This window comes from Carettochelys insculpta, chromosome 3 (assembly GCF_033958435.1).
Source record: "Carettochelys insculpta isolate YL-2023 chromosome 3, ASM3395843v1, whole genome shotgun sequence".
In the NCBI taxonomy this organism is placed as follows: Eukaryota; Metazoa; Chordata; order Testudines; family Carettochelyidae; genus Carettochelys; species Carettochelys insculpta.
Window position 1 is genome coordinate 149,235,670 of NC_134139.1, and position 20,660 is coordinate 149,256,329.

General features: G+C 42.3%; 1 protein-coding gene across 6 annotated transcripts in view; it reads right to left on the bottom strand.

The window, feature by feature from the left end:
- PHIP (PHIP subunit of CUL4-Ring ligase complex) overlaps window positions 1-20,660 on the bottom strand; it is a 320,457-nt gene that overhangs the window by 281,292 nt on the left and 18,505 nt on the right. For all 6 annotated transcript variants that reach the window (XM_074990995.1, XM_074990994.1, XM_074990993.1 and 3 more), the window contains exon 7: window positions 502-662. In XM_074990995.1, coding sequence (XP_074847096.1) covers window positions 502-662 — 161 coding nt within the window. The remainder of the gene's footprint in view (window positions 1-501; window positions 663-20,660) is intronic.

The following is a 20,660-nucleotide window of genomic DNA, read 5'->3' on the forward strand; positions in this document are numbered from 1 at the left end:
ACTCCAGAATTTGACACAGTATTCCAAACACAAGAGCAAAATCAACTTTCCATTTTGATATTCCCCTTTTTATACATCCAAGCTCTGCATTATCCCTTTGAGTCACATCATCACACTGCAAGTTACAAATCCAGTGCTGCTGCTGCCCAAGATAAAAGTCCCTTGTCCACTCATTATGATCCGTGTTCTTTGTTCCTAGATGTATGACATCACATTTAGTTTTACTGAAATGCATATTGTTTGCCTGTGACCAGTTTACCTAAGATACAGACACCATGCCAGTGATTTCTTATTTCCATTATTTACCACTCCCTCAATGAATCTGCAATCTTTATGAGGTATGTTTTCTTCCATCACACTGGAACAAGTATTAAACAGCATATGCCCAAAAAATAATTCTTGTGGGGCTTATCTGCTCCTAGTACACAATATGAGTATACTTTACTCTTGAGAACAGTGGCTATTTGACCAGCAGTATGAAAATAAGTAATTTGTACTTACAGTAAATATCCGTCTACCAGTCCGATCAAAAGTTACACAGTATACAGAAGATAAGTGTCCTAGGATTCGTTTGTGCATTTTCATATGTTGGTACACGGCAGTCGGAACAAGTTGTTCAAGTTTGTATTTTCCATTTAGTTTTCTTGAAAAAAGGGTATCCGCTACCAAAGGAAAAAAATATTAGCAGTGATTACATTTTATACTAGAGCTAAACTGTATGTCAAGTAAAAGTAAGAGTTACAAGCAGTGCTTGGTGACTCACAGCATCTGCAATGTCATTCTGCAATTTTATAATCCCCAATTTAACCAAAAACAACAGCACACTTAATGGGAAAAAAACAAAGGGCAAATATATGTCAGATGCTCTTATCCAATGCTTCCATGACTTGCTTAAGGTTCTGTTTTTCAAAGATACAAAAGGAAAAAGAATCAACTAGTTATACATGGAGGTTGCCAGATGTTAAAATTTGCCACTTAATGGAAAGGCGGCTGCTGGACCCCCAACAGGAAGGCAGGGGACCCTGCCAGCTCTGCAGCCCTGGGAGGCTGTGGTGCTCGGTTCAGGGAACTCCACCAACCCCAGGGCTGGAGGAACTCTGCCAGGGCATGGGAGCCGCTGGCGCTTGAGAGGGCCCTGCCTGCAAGCCCAGGGCCTGTGAGCTGGCTGGCGTTTAAGGGATAGCCAGTGGGTCTGGGGTACGGGGTTCTGCCAACAGCCCTGGAGTGCAGGGCAAGGAGGCAGTTGGAGGGGAGACACTGATGGCCCAGGGCACCGGGTAACGCTGGTGGGCCCATGACTCTGTCACCAGCCCCGTGGTGCAGAGCTCTGCGGGCAGCCCCAGGGCTGGAAGCAGACTGGGGTGCAGGGGAGTGCAAGCCACTTTAAGGCTGGGATGCCTGCAGCTCTAGTGCCAAGACAATGTCGCTGCGCCAGGACCAGAAAGCTGGCACCACCAGACCCTCGGGCGGAAAGCAGCATGTTTGTGCTGGATATCCGAGGGTTCCGGCTGAATGAATACTGGATGAAAGAGAGTTTACTGTACAAATCTGAAATAAATCTATTTCACTTCCGCTTAAGATGAATACTAATTTTGACCAGTAAAACTTTGTGAACAATCCTTTTAGATTACATAAATTTTCTCGAGGAAAGAATAAGTTTGCTGCTTGTTGCTGCTTGTTTGCTGCTCTGATTCTTGTTACAAAAACCAGTAGTGCTAGATTAAGAACCTCCAAGAAAAATAAAAAGGCTACAAATAAAGCTCATCAAGAAATTTAGACCGGGACTTACCTCACAATAAACTGAAGTTTATTAATAATGAAACCTGACACACATATACCCAGATTAACACTAACCCAATAGTTCCCAATCTGCATGTAGAACCTTTGTGGTGCAGAGGCAAAAAGAAAGGTAAGAGCAACTTATTTTATACACTGTAAAATAGTGATAATGCAGATTATAGTTTATTCAGCCTCTGATTTTTATTAATAGTTCCAATTGCACATAAACGCATCAGATATTTTGTAACATTTACTCATATCACACGGAGAGTCCAGGTAAAGAATTCAATTCACTTATCGGCCTAATTCATTCTGGTTTGCACAGGCTATGCCTCACTGCCCCAGCAGAGCCTGCAGGATTGTAGAGTAGGGTTAAAAAAGGGTGACGTTTTCCCCTGTGATGAGAGGTGGTATTTCCATTGCCCACGCTTGCCAGAAGAGGCAGCTTTAAGTCTGACAAGGGATCCAAGATCACACTAATTCAAGCTGCTTACTGCGCTGGGGTTGGCAGAGTTCCCGGAACCCCCAGCTGTACCAACTAGACAAGCGGTTCCCAAACTTTTCCAGATGGCAACCCATTGTGACAATTCAGGAAGACGTGGTGACCTAACACCATTCAAAAAAGGGAGGGATTTGGTGGGGGGGTCCACAGCAGGAAGCTATTTTTGGGCCTGAGGCAAGAATATAAAATTGGGCCCCCTCATGTTTATATACTCTTAATACTTATTTCATAGAAAAGGGAAAATACATTAATAACACTACATTTACTATTAAAAGAGTATATAGACTAGTACAGCTATCTCTATCAAAACAAAAAAGCATTCCAGTAGCACTTTAAAGACAAAATAATGTATTAGGTGATGAGTTTTCATTGGACAGACCCACTTCTTCTGGCATGGCTATGATCTGAAGAAGGGGGTCTGTCCCATGAAAGCTCATCATCTAATAAATTATTTTGTTAGTCTTTAAAGTGCTGCTGGACTGCTTTTTTGTTTTCATACTACTTTTACTATAGTTAGAGTTGTGGTGGTAAGACACTCATCCCCAAACTGCTCCCCCAGCTTAAACCCCACAATCAGGGCCTTGGGGAGTCACACTAAGGGGCTAGGAAAACAAAAAAAGCAGTCAAGTAGCACTTTAAAGACTAACAAAATGGTGTATTAGGTGAGCTCTTACGGGACAGACCCAATTCTTCTGACCATAGCCGTACCAGAACAGACTCAATATTTAAGGCATAGAGAACCAAAAATAGTTATCAAGGTGGACAAATTAGAAAAAAAATTATCAAGTTGAGCCAATCAGAGAGCAGAGGGGCAGAAGGGGGGGGGGGGGGAGCCAAAAATTAGATTAAGCCAAGTATGCAAATGAGACCCTATAAAGACCCAGAAAATTCCCATCCCAGTTCAAACCACGCATTAACGTGTCAAATTTGAATATAAAAAGTTCAGCAGCCTCTTGAAAGAGTGTTGTGAAAATTTCTCTTCAGTAAGCCGCAAACATTTAAGTCATTAACAGAATGGCCCACTCCATTAAAATGCTGGCTGACCGGCTGGTGGATCAAGAGTGTTTTTATGTCTGTTTTGTGCCCATTAACTCCTTGTCTAAGAGAGTTTGAAGTCTGTCCAATATACAAAGCATCTGGCTATCGTTAGCACAGGACAGCATATACGATGTTAGCTGAGTAACGTGAGGATGTGCCCGTGATTTTGTGAATAACCTGGTTAGGTCCTGTGACAGTATCTCCAGAATAAATATGTGGACAAAGCTGGCAGCCACTTTGTTGCAAGTAAAAGTTCCAGGACTGGTGTTCCTGCAGTACAGACTGCGGTTGTAGGTGAGAATCCTCATAAGGTTGGGAGGTTGTCAGGGGCTAGGAGAGTCACACTAGGGCTTCAAGGGGGTTTGGGGAGTCACACTAGGGCTGAAGGGGACTAAGGGTCACACAGGTTGGAGGGGACTAAGGGAGTCACACTCAGGGACTGAAGGAGGCTAAGGGTGTCTCACTCAGGGGCTAAGAGTCACTCACAGGTTGAACGGAGCTAGGGGAGGCACATGGACCCCTGCAGCTGGAAGCCAACTGGGGCAGAGACCAGGCCAGCAGAGCCAGCCGCAGGAACCCCAGCTAGTACAGGGGGAAACCCCCATCCCTGCTGCTAGAAGCTGTCTGGGGCAGAGCCCTGGCCAGCAGAGCCGTCTGCAGGAACCCTGCTGGGGTCTAGAGGGACCCCCACCTCCTGAAGAGGCTGGAAGTCAGGGAGCTGATCAGCTCTGCCGTCCCTCACAACTCAGGCCTCCACCATACCTGAGCTGGGTGCTGCTCCTCAGGAATGCAGTTCTCTGCCCTGCAGCTGAAATGGTTCTCAATGTAATTGATTGGCTTAACTGCCTGATGGCTGTTAATCCAATTAAGAAATTGAAAACCACTTTAGGAGTGTGAATAGCTTCTTAAATCACCTGTAGAGCTGCCCAGCCCAGGAGGGACCCTTTTGAAATGTAATTGCAATCCATGTTTGGGTCCCAACCCATAGGTTGGGAAACCCTGAAGTACACACACCTCTCTGACAGCTCTTTTGCTTTTTAGCTTGTGCTGAACCAGGGGATCTCCATGCAAAGCTGTTATGCGTCAGGTTTGTCCCACAAGAGCCTCCTTATGGCAAGCTAAACTCAAGTTTGTAACAGAGCTCAGAGGGCCTTGAGCCCTGTAAATAGAAAAGCTCAGCTGCTCCTTTTAACAACTCTTCCTATGCTAAGCATAATGAAATCAATATGAAGATTAAAGCAAAAGAATCCAGAATTTTCCATTTCTAGATCAGCTATGATTCAAAATTCTGTTACATAAAAGCACTGATCCATTTAGAATGAAAGATTTTAATTTTATTAGACTAAAAGGTGATACATCTGAAGGTCTTCCTGATAATTTTCAAATTACACCAAATCCTTCAAGAGTGACAAACAAAAAATTCTGCTGTAAAACTTTGTTTGCAGGGATATTCTCACCTGTCAATATGCTTTGGAAAAGACAATGCAATTTAGCAAATGAAAAGCTGGGGGAGAACAGCATAAAACGGCAAAATAATAAAAATAGCAAAAATAAAAAAAGAAGTCTTAAGTTACAAGTAATAAGGTCAATTTAGGAATTTATAAGTTTTGCAGAACAAAAAGATGTAGTCGGATTGTTATTTTACAAAATGAAGTAAATGCTTTTAATGTTGTAGTATCACTTACCTATAGAGCAGAACACAGGCAAAAAGAGCAGAATTCAAATATAAGTATCCACCACTAAGATACTAGCCCTCTCCTATCCCATTTCAGTTCAGGACATGAACTGGAAATTTTGTTAGTCATGACGACCGACCACTTGTTCTCTGGTGAGGAATACTAGGAAATTACTGAGCTGGGTAAAACCCCTCCATTCTGGCTCTCAGACAATGAGCAACTTCTCTAATACCCACCTGCACATCTGTGGAGTCCCTGTATTATTACATCCATCCTATAAAACAAAAAGCAGTCAAGTAGCACTTTAAAGACTAGCAAAATGGTTTATTAGGTGAGCTTTCGTGGGTCAGACCCACTTCTTCAGACCATAGCCAGACCAGAATATTGATGTAACAGTCTATACACATCCATCCTGTTTAAGTTACTGGAGAATGTAGCCAGATATCACAATGTCAAACAGTTTTCTGTCCCTCCCGTTTCCAGTGCTGGTAGTGCTACGACCCAAGTATATCAGTGCCTGGCCAAGATCAGTGAACAGATGAAAAAGTAGCTAGCTGAAATTAAAACAGATTATCTTGGTGGGAAAAGGAAAACATTTTAAAAAGAGTTATCCACCATAATTTCATGGCCTACTAGTAAGGCCCCCTGTCAATACAGGGAGAATTTTTTACCCCCAAGTTGTTTCACTCAAATAACACATTTCCAACTGAAAATGCCAACTAGGTAACACCACCTACTTTCACAATGATGACCAGACCACAGTGAACTTCGTTAGTCTGATTACCAGTGTAAATTACTGCAATTCTCTATACTTTTGAATGAGCACAGACACACACACAAACAAAATACAGCTGAGCAGATCCAAAGTACAACTGTCCTCCTGAGCAATGTCAGTTGTCCAACACACAGCATCTTTGCGGTCAGAGCCTTACACTGTCTCTCAATAGAATGCCAAATTAATTGCACAGATTTTAAGGCCAGAAGGGACCATTGTCATCAATTAGTCTGACCTCCTACAGAAAAAAAAAAAAAAACAGGAAAAAGAGCCTCATCCACTAATCTCAACATCAAATTGTAACTTCAGTTTGAGCTATAGCATGCACAGCTATAAAGACTTCAAGAGATAGAGGATCCATCACATCCACAGGGAAGTTGATCCAATAATGAACTACCCTCACATTTAAAACTGTGCTCCTTGCTAATGTGAATTTGCCTAAATTCATCTTCCAACCACTACATCTAATAATGTCCTCCTGTTAAACTACAGAGCCATCCACTATCAGAAATCTCTTTCAGGGAGGTACTGTACTCGAAGACCATGACACTCTTAAACAAACTGAACTTTAGGAGTCTCGTTATTAGGCATGTTTTCCAAATTTTTAATCCAGCAGAGTCAGATTCCAAGGCCAGAAAGATCCATGGTCACCATCTACTCTGACTTTCTTTAAAAAGAACAACAGACTTCCCTAACATAATTCCTATTTTATTTATTTATTGGAAAAACATCTCATCTTGATTTTAAAATTGGCAGTTGGAGAATCTACCATGCTAAATTCCTCCACTGATTAGTTACCCTCACTTAAAAATGTATGCTCCATTTACAGTCTGCATTTTTGTAGTTTCAGCTTCCAGCCACAGGCTCATGATATATTTTTCTCTGCTAGATTGAGGATCTCCTTATTAAATATTTGTTGTAGAGGTAGATACTTATAGCCTGTAATCAAAGCACCCTTTAATCACTTTGTCAAATTAAACATACAGAATAAAGGAGCTCAATCACTACTAAACATGTTTTATAATTGCTTCATGATCCTGGCTCTTCTCTGAACTTCTCAATGTTAATCAACACTATTACCTTTATTCCACCAAATTTTATAATTTTGCCAAAAAGAGCTATCTAGTTAGGCAAAACATAGTGTTCATTAACCCATGATGAGTTCCCTTAGTTACCCCTCCTTCAATTCTTTATTAATTTAGTTCTGTAGCGGCTGCTCCATTACCTTGCCGCAAGTCACATGCTCCAGACCTTTAACCATTTTTGTCACCCTCCAATGGACTGTCTACAGCATCTCCACATCCTTTCTGTAATAAAGGGTCCAGAATTGGGCACATTACTCCAGATGCAGCCTTATCAGTGCCAAATAAAGGGGAATAATCACTTCCCTACATCTGCTGGCAATGCTCCTCCTAATGCGCCACTATATGTACTTCCTAGTGCACCGCAAGTCTTCTGGGCTATAAGAGCACACTGTTAGCTCCTATCCAGCTCCTAATTCACTGTTATCCCTAGGTGCTTTTCTGCAAAACTGCTGCTTACCCAGTCAGCTCCCAGCCTGCAGCAGTGCTTGGGACTCCTCAGTCCTAAATGCAGGACTCTTCACTTACCCTTGTTGAACCTCAAATTTCTTTTGGCCCAATCTTCAAATTTGTCTGGGTCTCCCTGGATCCCACCCATATCCTCCAGCATATCAACCTGTCCCCATCTCATTGTCATCTGCAAACTTGCTGAGGGTGCAATTCTTCCCCACATCCAGGTCATTAATAAAGATATTAAACAAAACCAGTCCCAGAACCAACCCTTGTAATATTCCACTTGATACCAGCTGCCAGAGAGCCACTGATCACTACTCATTGGCCACAATGATCTAGCCAGCTTTCTATCCTCCTCACAGTCCAGTTATCCAATCCATACTACTTTAACTTGCTGACAAGGATACCGTGGGATATCATATCAAAAGCTCTGCTGAAGTCAAGGTATATACACACACACACTCCCCTGCCTGTGCTTCCTGAACAGTTTATAAACTTCCATGATGGTATTCCAATCATATAACTTCTCCCACCAAGTCTATGATATGCCAGTCACATCACAGTTCTTTGACTGTGCCAGGGCTTCCCATTCTCACTGTTCATTTCCCAGGCTTCTTGTGCCCATGTGCAGACATCTAAGATAACTAGCTGGTTGCCTTGCTTTCTCAATATGGTTCAGGGGTCCTCCTCTGTCGCATTTTCCTCCTCTTGTTTCTTCCCAGTATCCCACTTCTCCACATACCTCAGGCTTAGGTCATCATCCCACGATGAACCTAGTTTAGTTTAAAGCCCTCCTCATCAGCTTTGAAAGCATGTCCATGAAGATGTTCTCCTTCTCACATGGATCCCAGAGCTTCCTATCAATTCTTCTGCCCTGAACAGTATCCCATGGTCAAAAAATCCAAAGCCCTCTTTTCAATACCACTTGCCCAACCATGTATTTACTTCCAGAAGTCGTCGCTCTCTACTGAGCCATTTCAAAGCGGAGGATGGACAAGAGCACAGCTTGCACCTCCAACTCCTTGATCTTTCTTCACAGTACTACATAATCTGCTCAAGGTGGTGGTTGGAGGACTTGATCAGCCTCTGAGGACTCTTGGTCACATAGTGAATTCTGGCTCCAGACAAGCCGCACACTTCAGTAGCCTCCCAGTCAGGATGGCAGATGGATGATTTGGTTCCTCTTAGGAGAGAGTCCCCAGCCACCACTAACCACCTCCTCCCTGTGGACTAGTGGAACTGGAGGGAACGCATACATCAGCCTGCCCGCCTAGAGGACACCGAAGGCGTCTGCCCAGGACCCCGGGCTCTGAATGTGGTTGGAGCAAAACGTCCTACATTTTGCACTGAGGTGGGAGGCAAACAGGTCCACCTGGGGGATAACCCCACTTCCAGAAAACAGAATGAGCAACCTCCGGGTAAAGTGACCACTCGTGATTCATAAAGGACCTACTGAGTTGGTCCGCTAGTAAACTGCACACACTTGGCAGGTAAGGGGCTTACAACATTATTCTGTGCTGTATGCAGAAGTCCCAGAGCATCATGGTCTTGTGATACAGGGGAGAGAAGCATGCAGCACCGTTTGTTGATATAATACATTGCTGTCGTGATGTCTGTACTGACTGACACACAATGCCCCTCCCCACCCCAGATCAGCCTTGAAAGTCTCACATGCTAGTCTGATGGCTTTGAGAGCTCTCATATTTACGTGGAGCCAAAGGTCTGAAACGCACCAAAGAGTCTGGGTTTGTAGCTCCCCCAGGTGTGCTCCCCATCCCTGGTTCGAAGCATCTGTTACTAGGGAAAGAGAGAGCTCCTGAGGGTCGAAGGGGACTCCTGTGAGGACGATCTGCTCGTCCAACCACCAGGCTGATACAATGATGCCACTCAAAGATGTAGAGGGCACATTCTCAATCTGGCGTGCTGTACCATGAAGGAAATGCTGCCATGTGACCCAGCGAAGGCAGGCAGCACCTAGCCATCATGGTGGGAACTGCCAGGATGTCTTGGATGGCAGCCCCCATGTCCTGAACCTGTTGACCAGCAGGAGTGCCCTGGCACCTAGTTGGGCTCCTATGAACTCTACTGACTGAGATGGGAGCAACACCAGGTTTGCCTCACTGATCAAGAGACCGAAACTTACAAAAGTTTGATGGACCAACTGTACACGCTGAAGCGCCTACTCCCTGGAACGGCCAGTTGCCCAGGTATGGGAACAGCTGTATACCTTGCCTGCTCAGGTGCACTGCTACTACCGCCATGCATTTGGTGGAGACCCTTGGGGTCACAGACAGACCGAAAGGCAGCACTGTGAACTAATAATGGTTTCCATCTGCCATGAACCTGAGGAACTTCCTGTGAGAAAGGTATATTGAAATATGGAAATATGCAACCTGTAAGGCGAGAGCCACGAACCAATACCCCCACTCCAGCATCAGGAGTTTGAGACCTAAGGATATCATATTGAAACTATCTTTTTTTACAAACTAATTGAGGCCTCTTAGGTCTAGAATGGGTCTCAAGCCCCCCCCTTTCATTTTGGAATTAGGAAATACCAGGAATAAAACCCCTGAACCTGGGAGGAACCCCTTTTATAGCCCCAGAACCGAGGAGAGATTGCAATTCCTGCCGTAACAGCATCTTGTGAGAGGGGTCCCTGAAAAGGGACAGGGAAGGGGAGTAAGAAGAAAACTGAATAGCGTATCCCCTCTCTACCATACGCTGGATCCACCAATCTGTGGCGATACTGCACCACATATGGTAAAAGGGGGATAGGCAGAACAAAAAACGTGGGGATGATGGAGAAGGTGAGATCGGTTCAGTGCTCTCAGCCGTGCCATCAAAACTGAGGCTTAGACCCCTGCAGGCCCTTTTTGTGACCCTGAGACTGCTGACCTGAACAGCACCTGCCCATCCTGCTCCACCTTCCACTACCGTCCCTTTGCAGCTGTGGAAACTGTCTTTGCTGTGGACAGAGATTACGATGTCTGTGTTGGCTGCCAGGGGTATGCAGGCCCAAGGAATGTAGGGTGGCCCTAGAGTCTTTCAGACTGTGCAGCCTTTTATCCATCTTGTCTGAAAACAGGGTCCAGCCATCGAACAGAAGGTCATAGATCAATTGATGGACCTCATGTGGTAGGCCCAAAACCTGCAACCAAGTCCCCCCCTGCACATCCCCACTCTGGAAGTCATAACCCTCATGGCAGCGCCTGAAGCATCCAGTACTGCCTATAGGGCCGCCCTTGAAACCAGTTTGTTCTCCACCACCACCACTGTGAAGTCCTGCTTGGTTTCAGGTGGTACCCGTTCAGAGAACCTAGAGTGGGCACTGAGCGTCTTATAAGCATACCTGCTACCCAGAACCTGCTGGTTAGCTATTCTTATTTGTAACCCTCCCGTTGGGTAAACCTTCCTCCCACAGGGGTCTAAGCGTTAAATGACTATTTTTTGGGGAGGGACCTGGAACCCTTGGCGTTCTCTATGATTTGCAGCGTCCACTATCATGAAGTCATGTTGGAGAGGTGGGTAAACAAATGTTCATTGTCCTGAGATGGGACAAAGTACCATCTCTCACTTGTACAGGGCATAGGAAGGGCAGGAGCAGGGGTCTGCCAAACCATTTTAGCCATAGTGGTGATTGTTTTGATTATGGGCAGAGCCACCCTGGTGAGACCTGTAGAGGACAAAATGTCTGTCTCATCCCGGACCTCCTTTGCCTATACCCCCAAGTTCTGCGCCACTCTGAGGAGTTGCTGAAACGCCCTATCATTCTCCAATACCAGTGAGGCCAATAAGCCCGCCACTGCCTCATCTGAGGAGGAAGAGATGATAGCCCTTGCACCTCCATTTGGAAAGGAAGGGCAGTTGGGACCCGTTCAGTCAACTGGCCCCCCATGGGAATTACAGAGTAACTGGGAGGTGCCATGGATGGAGCTGGTGCAGAAAAACCCCTAACAGGCAGTACAAACAGTTCTGGTACTGCACCTTGCACCTGAGCCAGTGATGGTGCCTGCTCTATCGACACCGGGGGGGGGGGGGGGGGGGGAAATCACTGACGGTGACAGCACCGATGGAGTTCAGTCCCTCTGCAAAGGCACTGATGATGGTGCCAAGATCAACGAGACCAATACAGGCAGCTCTGTGATGTTCACCACTTCCTGCTGTTGTTCTGGTGGTTGGATACCCAGTGATGCTGATGGTGCCAAGCATGGGATCAGCAGAATCCCTGGCACCGTTGATGTTAATCCCATGCTCTGGCCCTGCACCTCTTGAAATGCCCACGGGGTCCAGAAAGGCCACTGTTTTGTTGCCTGTGAAGCCGCAGGCCAACCCATATTGTCCAAACAACGACTATGGTGCCTGCGACAGCTACGGCACAACCTTCTCAGGATCCTGCTGCATCTGGAGCTCGAGTAGAACAAGTCCAACTCTGACGTCGGCTCGGAAGCAGATGACCATGGCCAGGCCACCAGCATTGGTGCTGATGACAAGAACACCGAGGACACTGCTGGAGCATAGGGCATCTGAAACTGGCCCACCATTGCTCCCTGATGGGTAGGCACTGGAGCACTCGGCACTGAGTACAGTGTCAGTGCTGGAGTCAACGTGAGCACAGCGGCTGGCACTGGTGTCATTCCATCAGCCCCAATCACTCAGTCCCAATGCTAAGGCGCCGGTCCTCCATAGATTGAGAAGAACCCGGGACCGTCATTTGGAGAAGGCCTTGGGCTGCCCAAAACACCTCCAGCACTGAGGGTAAGTCCAGCGTCTCTGGGCTCCCACTCTGCACCATGCCTCCTTCAATGTACTTGCTTCCTGCCCTTAGACAGTGTGTGCCAGAGACTTCAAATTGAGGCCTCCACTCTTGGATGTCAGTGACCGATGTCTATTGTGCCTCTTCTTCTTCTTCAGCACTGGAGATTGACTCCTATGGCGCTGAGAAGGCAATGGTGCCTGTGCCTGCTCCGGGTACTGAGAGTCCTTTGATGGCACTGTGGCAGACGGTGCTGATGCACTTTGCACTGAGGAGGCTCCACTCTCTGCTCCTGCTGGAGACTCCTGAGGCTGCCTCCACTAGAAGGACTTTAAGGCATTGGGCCTTATCTTTCAAAGTTCTGGGCTTACAGGCCTTACAATTTGAGCAGCGGTCATGCAAGTATTCTTCCCTCAAGCAAATCAGACAAGCTGAACGGGGATCACTCTTGGACATACATTTGCCACACTTGGAACAAGCCTTACAGCCTGGGGAGCCAGGCATTCTCCAGCACCGAGAAGCTGGGGGGACAGAAAACCCCGCCTCAGCTATTAGTTAAGACACTAACGTATAGCTATCAAACACTAAAACTACTTATGCTTCTTTGAGAACTATTAACACTACAATAAGCTACTAGCTAATGATTCGAAGGGAAAAAGGAAGAGCTCCAATGACCGGCAGTGCAGCAAGAAGGAACTGAGCAGGGGTCGGGGGTTGGGCGCTGCATACATTGATCGCCGCCATATCACCGCCAGTCCAGGAGACGCTGCACTGATCCTATGGCTACTGGCTAGGGCAAAAAAGCATCTGATGACTAGGTGTGCACCAGCACACACCCAACTTGGAATGGGAACTATACAAAACAAAATTCTACTAGAATTCTGAAAAATAGGTTATGAAGGCACATTAGCTAAACCATGGTGTTTAAGAGCCACAATATGCTTTGAGCAACTGTTGAAGTGACAGAAAACGCTCAGTAAAAAAAAAAGCCCATGAGAAAAGTTGAGAGTACTGATAAACAGGAACAATGTCTCTGGCGGGAAGGTGGGGAAACCCGCAGAAAATGAGTTTGAAGGAAAACAACCAAATACAACTCCATCACAGTGGGCACAACTTCTAACACCTATGGGAATGATGCCCAATTAGACTAGTGTTGAATCTTACTGTTAAAAAGTAAAAATAAATGTTGCACCAATGTTGCATCGGATATACGTGTCAAGGCCAAATAAGTCCCACTCTGAGCTTACCTTGCATTACGATGTACTCTGATTGTTGCTTTCAGTTATATTAGTTTTACGTTTGGCACATTGAGATGCACAGGCTTAAAATTTTTGTTTATCACAGTACACAATTCACTTTAATTCTCTCTTTAAATCAGATGTAGACTAAGAATTGGTTGGCAATAAACATTATTTCACCATACGCACACACAAACCAAAAAAAAAAAAATTCTATCAATAATAAAAGTAAGGAAAATATGGGTTAGGAACTTCAGAATTTGTTTTTATGTACTTTGTATATTTTGGCAAGCATTGTTGGCAATTTGTGTTTTAATGGTTATAAACCTTTAACATTTGCTTTCAACGTCTATCATCATTAAAGGAATACTGCCTGACGGCCATCCCCAATAATTCTCACAACTCTGAAAATCCAAATAGATTTAAAAATTTAAATAATTCTTAAAACCCATAATTTTGCAAAACTGAAAACTTAAATGTCTATGCTTACTAAATATTTTAAATGTTGTGTCAAAATTACACATGCTAAAAAGTGAGTTCTGCCAAGCCTAAATATATTTATTATAATCTTAATCTCCTACTGCATAGAAAAGGAACTACCCTCCCATAAAGAGTACTAAAGATCTGTTTTAACCAAGTAATATGAAAGAGCAACTGTATAGCTGTCCTATTTCCTTATTTCTATCCCTTTCTGCAAATGAGAGACCCATGACTGTCAAAAACTTAAACAAAGCAATGTAGAAGTCCATAGGGAAAATATGTATACAGCAGAAGACTAAGGGTAGAGAGGCCTAGCCTTAAGTGCAAGGAAAGGATGTTGCCATCTGAAGATTTACACTCTATTAAGGCCTTGCAACTGACAGGCTAGCCCTCTATCTTTCAACAGATGCCCAAAAGTTGGACCAGAAGTAATTCACGAGTTAGATCCTTCCCTCCAGCATCAGAGGAACAGGCTCATTTTCCAACCAACACCTACTCAGGCTCTTACTTAAACTACTTTTAATTTCTTGGTTGCTAAACCAGTATTTCTAATGCTTGATAACATGAAGATACAAAAATGCTGCTTAGACCTGTGAAGGGATTACCGTATTTTGTTTTACAGAATATGGAACATAAAAAACTCATTTTGTCTACTGCTCTGGTTCTTCACAACAGAGCGCCTGACGCTTAAAAGATGGCTGAAGTTAACAATTGCTTCCTTTAGTTTAGATTAGCTGTTTGGGTCACAGCCAGAATGCATGTCTAAAAATGCATACAAAGATTAGAATTTAGGTGAGAACCCCGTGTTGAGTTCAGATTTGAACGAGAAAACAAAACTTACATAGAATATGGCTATTATCTTTACTAGACAAATTGAGTTCAACAGACCTTGTCAAAATTTTTCTGGTGAAAGCAACAGGACCTCTGGAGAAAGCAGCTTCAAAACAGCTATTCTAACAAAGCATACCCTTTTCACTCTTCTGTGGAAGTGTCTTAAATATTAAATCTATGCATTTTCCTGTGCTTACTGTTGCTAGAACCCTCCCACTCCTGACTGCAGTGCACCCAGATAAGCAGCACCAAACTAATCAGCTTCCTCTGCTTGGATCCAAGAGTAAAAAATGTTTTCCAGCGACATTCTTATTCCCTTTTTGCATTAAATATCTTGATTATTTTTTAAACAATTCCAAATCTGGCGAGATGAAACAGGAAATTATCTGAAAAGTACTTATCAGGACAGATTAAAACCATGACTAAGAAAATAAAATCCAATTTTAACTGGATTTTTGTGTTTAAATGTGTTTGTTTAAAAACATGAGTCATTTTAATAAAATTATTTTATATTTTATATATAATTTTAAAAAAGCTTGCTGCAACAAACCTTTAAATCTGAATGAGTTAAAACAAGAGACAGAAGTTGACAATGTATAGTTTGGAACTTAAGAGAAAACAGTCAAAAAACAGAGTCCCATTTAACTACATCACATGAAGCCAAACAACTGAATTTGACATTTTGGAAAATGTAAATACTAAGAAAGATGAACTTGGGTGCCTAGTACTAAATAAGGATAATAATATACAGGCATCACAGAAACTCACTGATACTCAGTGGAAAAGGTCACAGGATACATCATATATGGGAGCAACAGATTAGATTGTACTATTGATAGAGTGGCACTATATGCAAATGAAAGCATAGATTCAAAGAGTAAACATCTTAAAATGAATCAATCTGTACCACAGAATCTCCAGAGACAGAAATTCCATGCTTAAATAAGAAGACAATAGCAATAGGCATATACTACTGGCTTCCTGATCAGAATATTTGGGAAATCAGAAAAAGAGTACAATATCAGTAAATTCAAGGAAAATGGGAGATTTCAACTATCCTGATGTTGACTAGGTACATGCCTCCTCAGAGCAGGATGCAGCGATAAAACTTCTAGATACCATAAAGACTGCTTCTTAAAGCAGATAGTCCTGGAAGCTACCAGGGAAAACGCAATTCCTGAATTAGTCCTACGTGGAGCACAGGATGCAGTCCAAGAAGCAGACAACTCAGTAACAGAAAAAAGAAAAAAAATCATTTAAAAATCCCGGTAGAAGAAAAACTACTGAAGAAACTCACCACAGCAACATATAAATTCAAAAAAGAGAAATATACAAAAACGAGGAACCTAATTCAACAGAAAATTAAAGTCACAAGCCTGAAATGCCTGAAAACTGCACTGAAACCAATTAAAATCACAGAGACAAACTAATAAAAAAAATAATATTTTTAGAACTGGAAGGGACCTCAAGAGGTCATCAAGTCCAGTCTCCTGCCCTCCCAGCAGGACCTCTCACCATCCCTGACAGATTTCTCTTTTTTTTTTTTTTTTTTCCTCTAATCTAACCTGTCCCATATCCTTGAAAGGCCCCCACAAGGATTGAAATCACAACCCTAGATTTACAAGGCCAATGCTCTGACCACTGAGTTATCCCTAATTCTCACCACCCCAAAATAAAAGTATACGTCCCCACAAACCTCCTCCAAGATAAATCAGAGAGCCAAAAACAAAACAAAAACACAAAAGCCACCATGGCTAACAATAGAGTAAAAAAAGACATGGCTAAAGGCAAAAAGAAATACTTTAAATTTTAAAGTCAGATCCAACCATGGAAGAGAATAATCCTCTGGCAAGTGAAGCTGAAAAGTTTATTAGACAGCTGACAAAAAAAAAATCCCACAAATCAGAAAAGTAACCAAGGCACAAAATCTAACAGCAAAAGAAGTGTTCAAGAACATCACAAGGGTGCCAATTCAGATAGCAGGTGAGTGCAACCTCAAACATGATTCCAGGGACAATCAGGCACCTACAAAGTCTAGCTCTCTGCAGGTAACTGAGGGATGGGAAGAGACCAACAATTATAACTTAAAAGGAGTGGGTTCACCTCAAAAAAATCTGAGAACTGTTCAGGGAACTAGGGGCTGTAGCTCAGGGTATAAGCAGGGATATACCTAGCAGCTATACACCAGCAGGGAGGTAGCTAATGGTGCAGCACTGAGGGGATAGCTAGGGGCTGGGTGCAAGCAGAAGACACCGGATAAGCAGAGCACTAAAAGGCCACTCAAAAGACAAAATCACTGCAGAAAATCTAAATCGACTTCTTTCAACTTCACAGCAAAGGACACAGGGGAGATTACCACACTTAAAAGAATAGTCCTGGTCACAAGTCTGAGCAACTGTACCTGACATACGTTACAAAAGTGATTTTGGAACAAAATGATAAATTAAGTGATAGTAGTAACAGAAAGGAAGCCGTGCTAGTCTATATACTATCAAAATAAAAAAGCAGTGAAGTAGCACTTAAAAGGCTAACAAAATAATTTATTAAGTGAGCTTTTGTGGGACAGACCCACTTCTTCAGACCATAGCCATACCAGGACAGGACTCAATATTTAAGGCACAGAGAACCAAAAACAGTAATCAAGGTGGACAAATCAGAAGGGGAAAAAAAGATCAAGGTAAGCAAATCAGAGACTCTGACAAAGGCTCACATCCCCCTGTCTGATCTGACTCGTTTTTTCCTCTTTTGATAAGTACTATTGATACAAGGCCATTTCCACTTTGCTGAATTGACCTTATCAACTCTGGCCCTCCCTCTTACTGGGACCCCACTCTTTAAATACCCCTCTGAAACTAGCCCCGCCACTCCTGCATCTGATGAAGCAGGTCTTTGCCCATAAAAGCTTATGCTCCAAAATATCTGTTAGTCTATAAGGTGCCACAAGACTTTTTGTTGTTCTCGTGGTTAAAAGATAGGAAACAAAATTAGAATAAATAGTCAGTTTTCACAAAAAAAAAAAGAGGTAAACAGGATCTATACTGAGACGTGCTGTTGAGAATATTCATAAATGATCTGGAAAAGGGGTTAAACGGTGAGGTAGTACAAACTACAGGATACAATGAACTGATTGAGACAGTTAAGCTCATATCTGACCAAAAAGTTACGAAGCATCTGAGAAAACTTGGCTACAAAATGGTAGATAAAATTAATTGTTGATAAATGCAAAGTAATGTACACTAGAAAAGTTAATCCCAACTATATATTCAAAAGGAAGGCATAAAAATTAATTATTACAACTCAAAGATTTTTGGAGTCACTGTGGATAGCTCTCTGAAAACATCTGCTCAATGAACAGTGGCAGTCAAAAATGCTAACAATGTTAGGAACGAAGAGAAAAAGGATACATGAAAAGAAAATATAGTAATGCCACCTCAGAAATTTGTAGTACACACACACTTTGCATACTGTGTCTAGTTCTGGTTGCCTCATTTCAAAAGTGATACATGAGAACCGAATAGATACAAAGAATGGTACCAAAATTCTTAGGCCTATGCAACAGCTTCCATACAAGGAGATATGAAAGCAACTGGGACTGTTCACATTAGCAAAGAGACCACTAAGGAGGAATATGGTACATCTATAAAATCATGAATGGTGTGGAGAAAAAAAAAAATCTCAATAGGAAAGTTTTGTGTAAAGGGACAAACCACAAGAATCAGTCATCAGCCAATGAAATTAATAAACCCAGAATGTTCAAAACAAATATAATGACACATTTCACGCAATGCACAATCAGCCTGTGAAATTCAGCAACAGAGAAAGTTAGGAAGGTCAAAATATAGCTTGGTTCAAAGAAAAAAAAAAAAAAAAAAAAAAAGGACTAAATTCACAGAGGCAGTAAAAGCCATCAGTGATTATTAGCCAAAATGGTCAGGAATACAATCCCATACTCCAGTTTTCCCAAAAGACCCCGTGCACCAAAAACTGGGACAGGAAAACAAGGTATGGATCACTTAGTAATTGCCCTGTTCTGTTTTCTTCTCTAACACATATCTGGCACTGGCCAGAGCTGAAAAATACGATAATGGACTAGATGGACAATTAGTCTGACTCACCATGGCCACTCTTACATTCTTAAACTGTGCTGAATTGTTATGTAACACAAAATAAGGGAAATAAAACAAACAATGCATTCTAGATACGTCACATCATCATGTACGGCCTTACCTAAATCATTTTTAATCCTCGCAATGCTGCAAATGCTATCATTTACAACATAAGAACATTCACTTTCTGTTGTGCAGAAAAGCTATCACGTTAACAACTTTTGGTTTCATTTTCTCGGCAGCTACTAGCTAAAACTACTTTATTCATTTGGGCTAATTCATTCAAAACCAAGAAGCTAACTGAGCTGAAAAAAAGCAAGAAAACTTATTTTCCTCCTCTGTATTCCATCTAAGAATTACCTCATACTCTCCCACCTTGTTCTTGTTCAAAGAGTTTAAAGACATAGGGCCAGATTTTCAAAGTCACTTATGTACCTAAAGGTGCAGTCAGTTGCCTAATAGAATTTTGTAAAGCATGCAACTGCATCTTTAGAAGCCTAAATCCTTTTGAAAATCTGCCCCACGGAGACAAGAAACCATCTTTTAATTAACTGACTACGGGCAATGCTTTAATAAACCAGTTAATTTTAAATTCAAAACATGTTTTGATAAGCTAACAAAAATATACAGCAAACAAAAATTTTTCAATGCTGGTTTCTGCATATTTTAAATTGAACTGATTTAAAGTATCAAAATTGAATGTATTGGTTATATGTTGTTCCGGCAACATGTGTTAACATGTGAACCAACCAGTAAAAATGAACCTCTCCTTAGGAAAACTGCAAGAAGTACGTCCATAGGAAGATTAAAGTCAAGTTAAATCAGCGAACAAGTAATTTTGATTTAAATCATGATTAAGTGTTAAATCAACCCACCCTGCTGCTGCTGCACATATATAAGGCCTCAAAATTTAACTGAGACGGCTCTTCATTTCAGTCCAAGCAGAGCTATTGAAGACATCTGGTAGAACTGGTTTCCAAGATTTATTTTTGTTTTCTACTGTTCCTGCCTCCCATGTCCTTCCCCCCAGCAGGTTCCAAAAGAGAATTTTTTTTTTGTTTTAAATTTAGTTTCCCTTAAGAAAAAATTAAACAAGTTTCTTTCCATTCATGTCACCATTGCAAAAATCACTGAGATTGTGCTTATGTTGACATCTATGTTGTGACATTATGCTGACAATGGAGAAAGAGGAGATTAATTTGGTTTCTTAAAAAGTCTCAGATGTAGCCAAATTGGTCTATAATTTCACGAACAAGCAGCAACCCATAAGCTATCATTTTAACCTCCCTGGAAATTCAATAATGGATTTAAAAGTAGCCAGTCTTCTACAAAAGAATTCTACCATAAGATTATCACAAGAGGAACACACCTGAATCAAAATTCACTGACAAATTTAACACCTTTAACCATGGCCTGAATAGAAATCTTAACTACCTTAAGCATTATAAGGGCAATTTCCCCACCTTTGACATTCGCAGGAATGAGACACATCCTGCTTAATTTGCTTCATTTTTGAGCCTACTAATGACAGCTAACTTCTTCCTCCCTCCTCGGCTATATACACCCTAATCAGTGGTCTGTAACCTGTGGCTCCAGAGCCACATGCAGCTCTTTAAGGTCTTTTGTTGCTCCCAATGCTATAGCAAAGTTTAAAAAAAAAGAAAAAAAAAAAACCACCTCCTAATAGTTTGATAAATGATGATCATCTAAATTCCAACAATGAACAACTCATACCTAAATAGCAAACAATATGTAATCTCGAAATTTAGGATAACTCCCCCGTTAATATGTGCTGTGCATTGTGGGATATGATGCTGTATCTGTGTTTTGATTGTGTTGCTAATAAAAATCTTGATTTTTGAAAAGAAAAAGGAAGATTGCAGTATTCCTGCTATGAAGGGCAACACACATTGTAATAAAGAAAACAAATTAAAATTGGATTAAAAT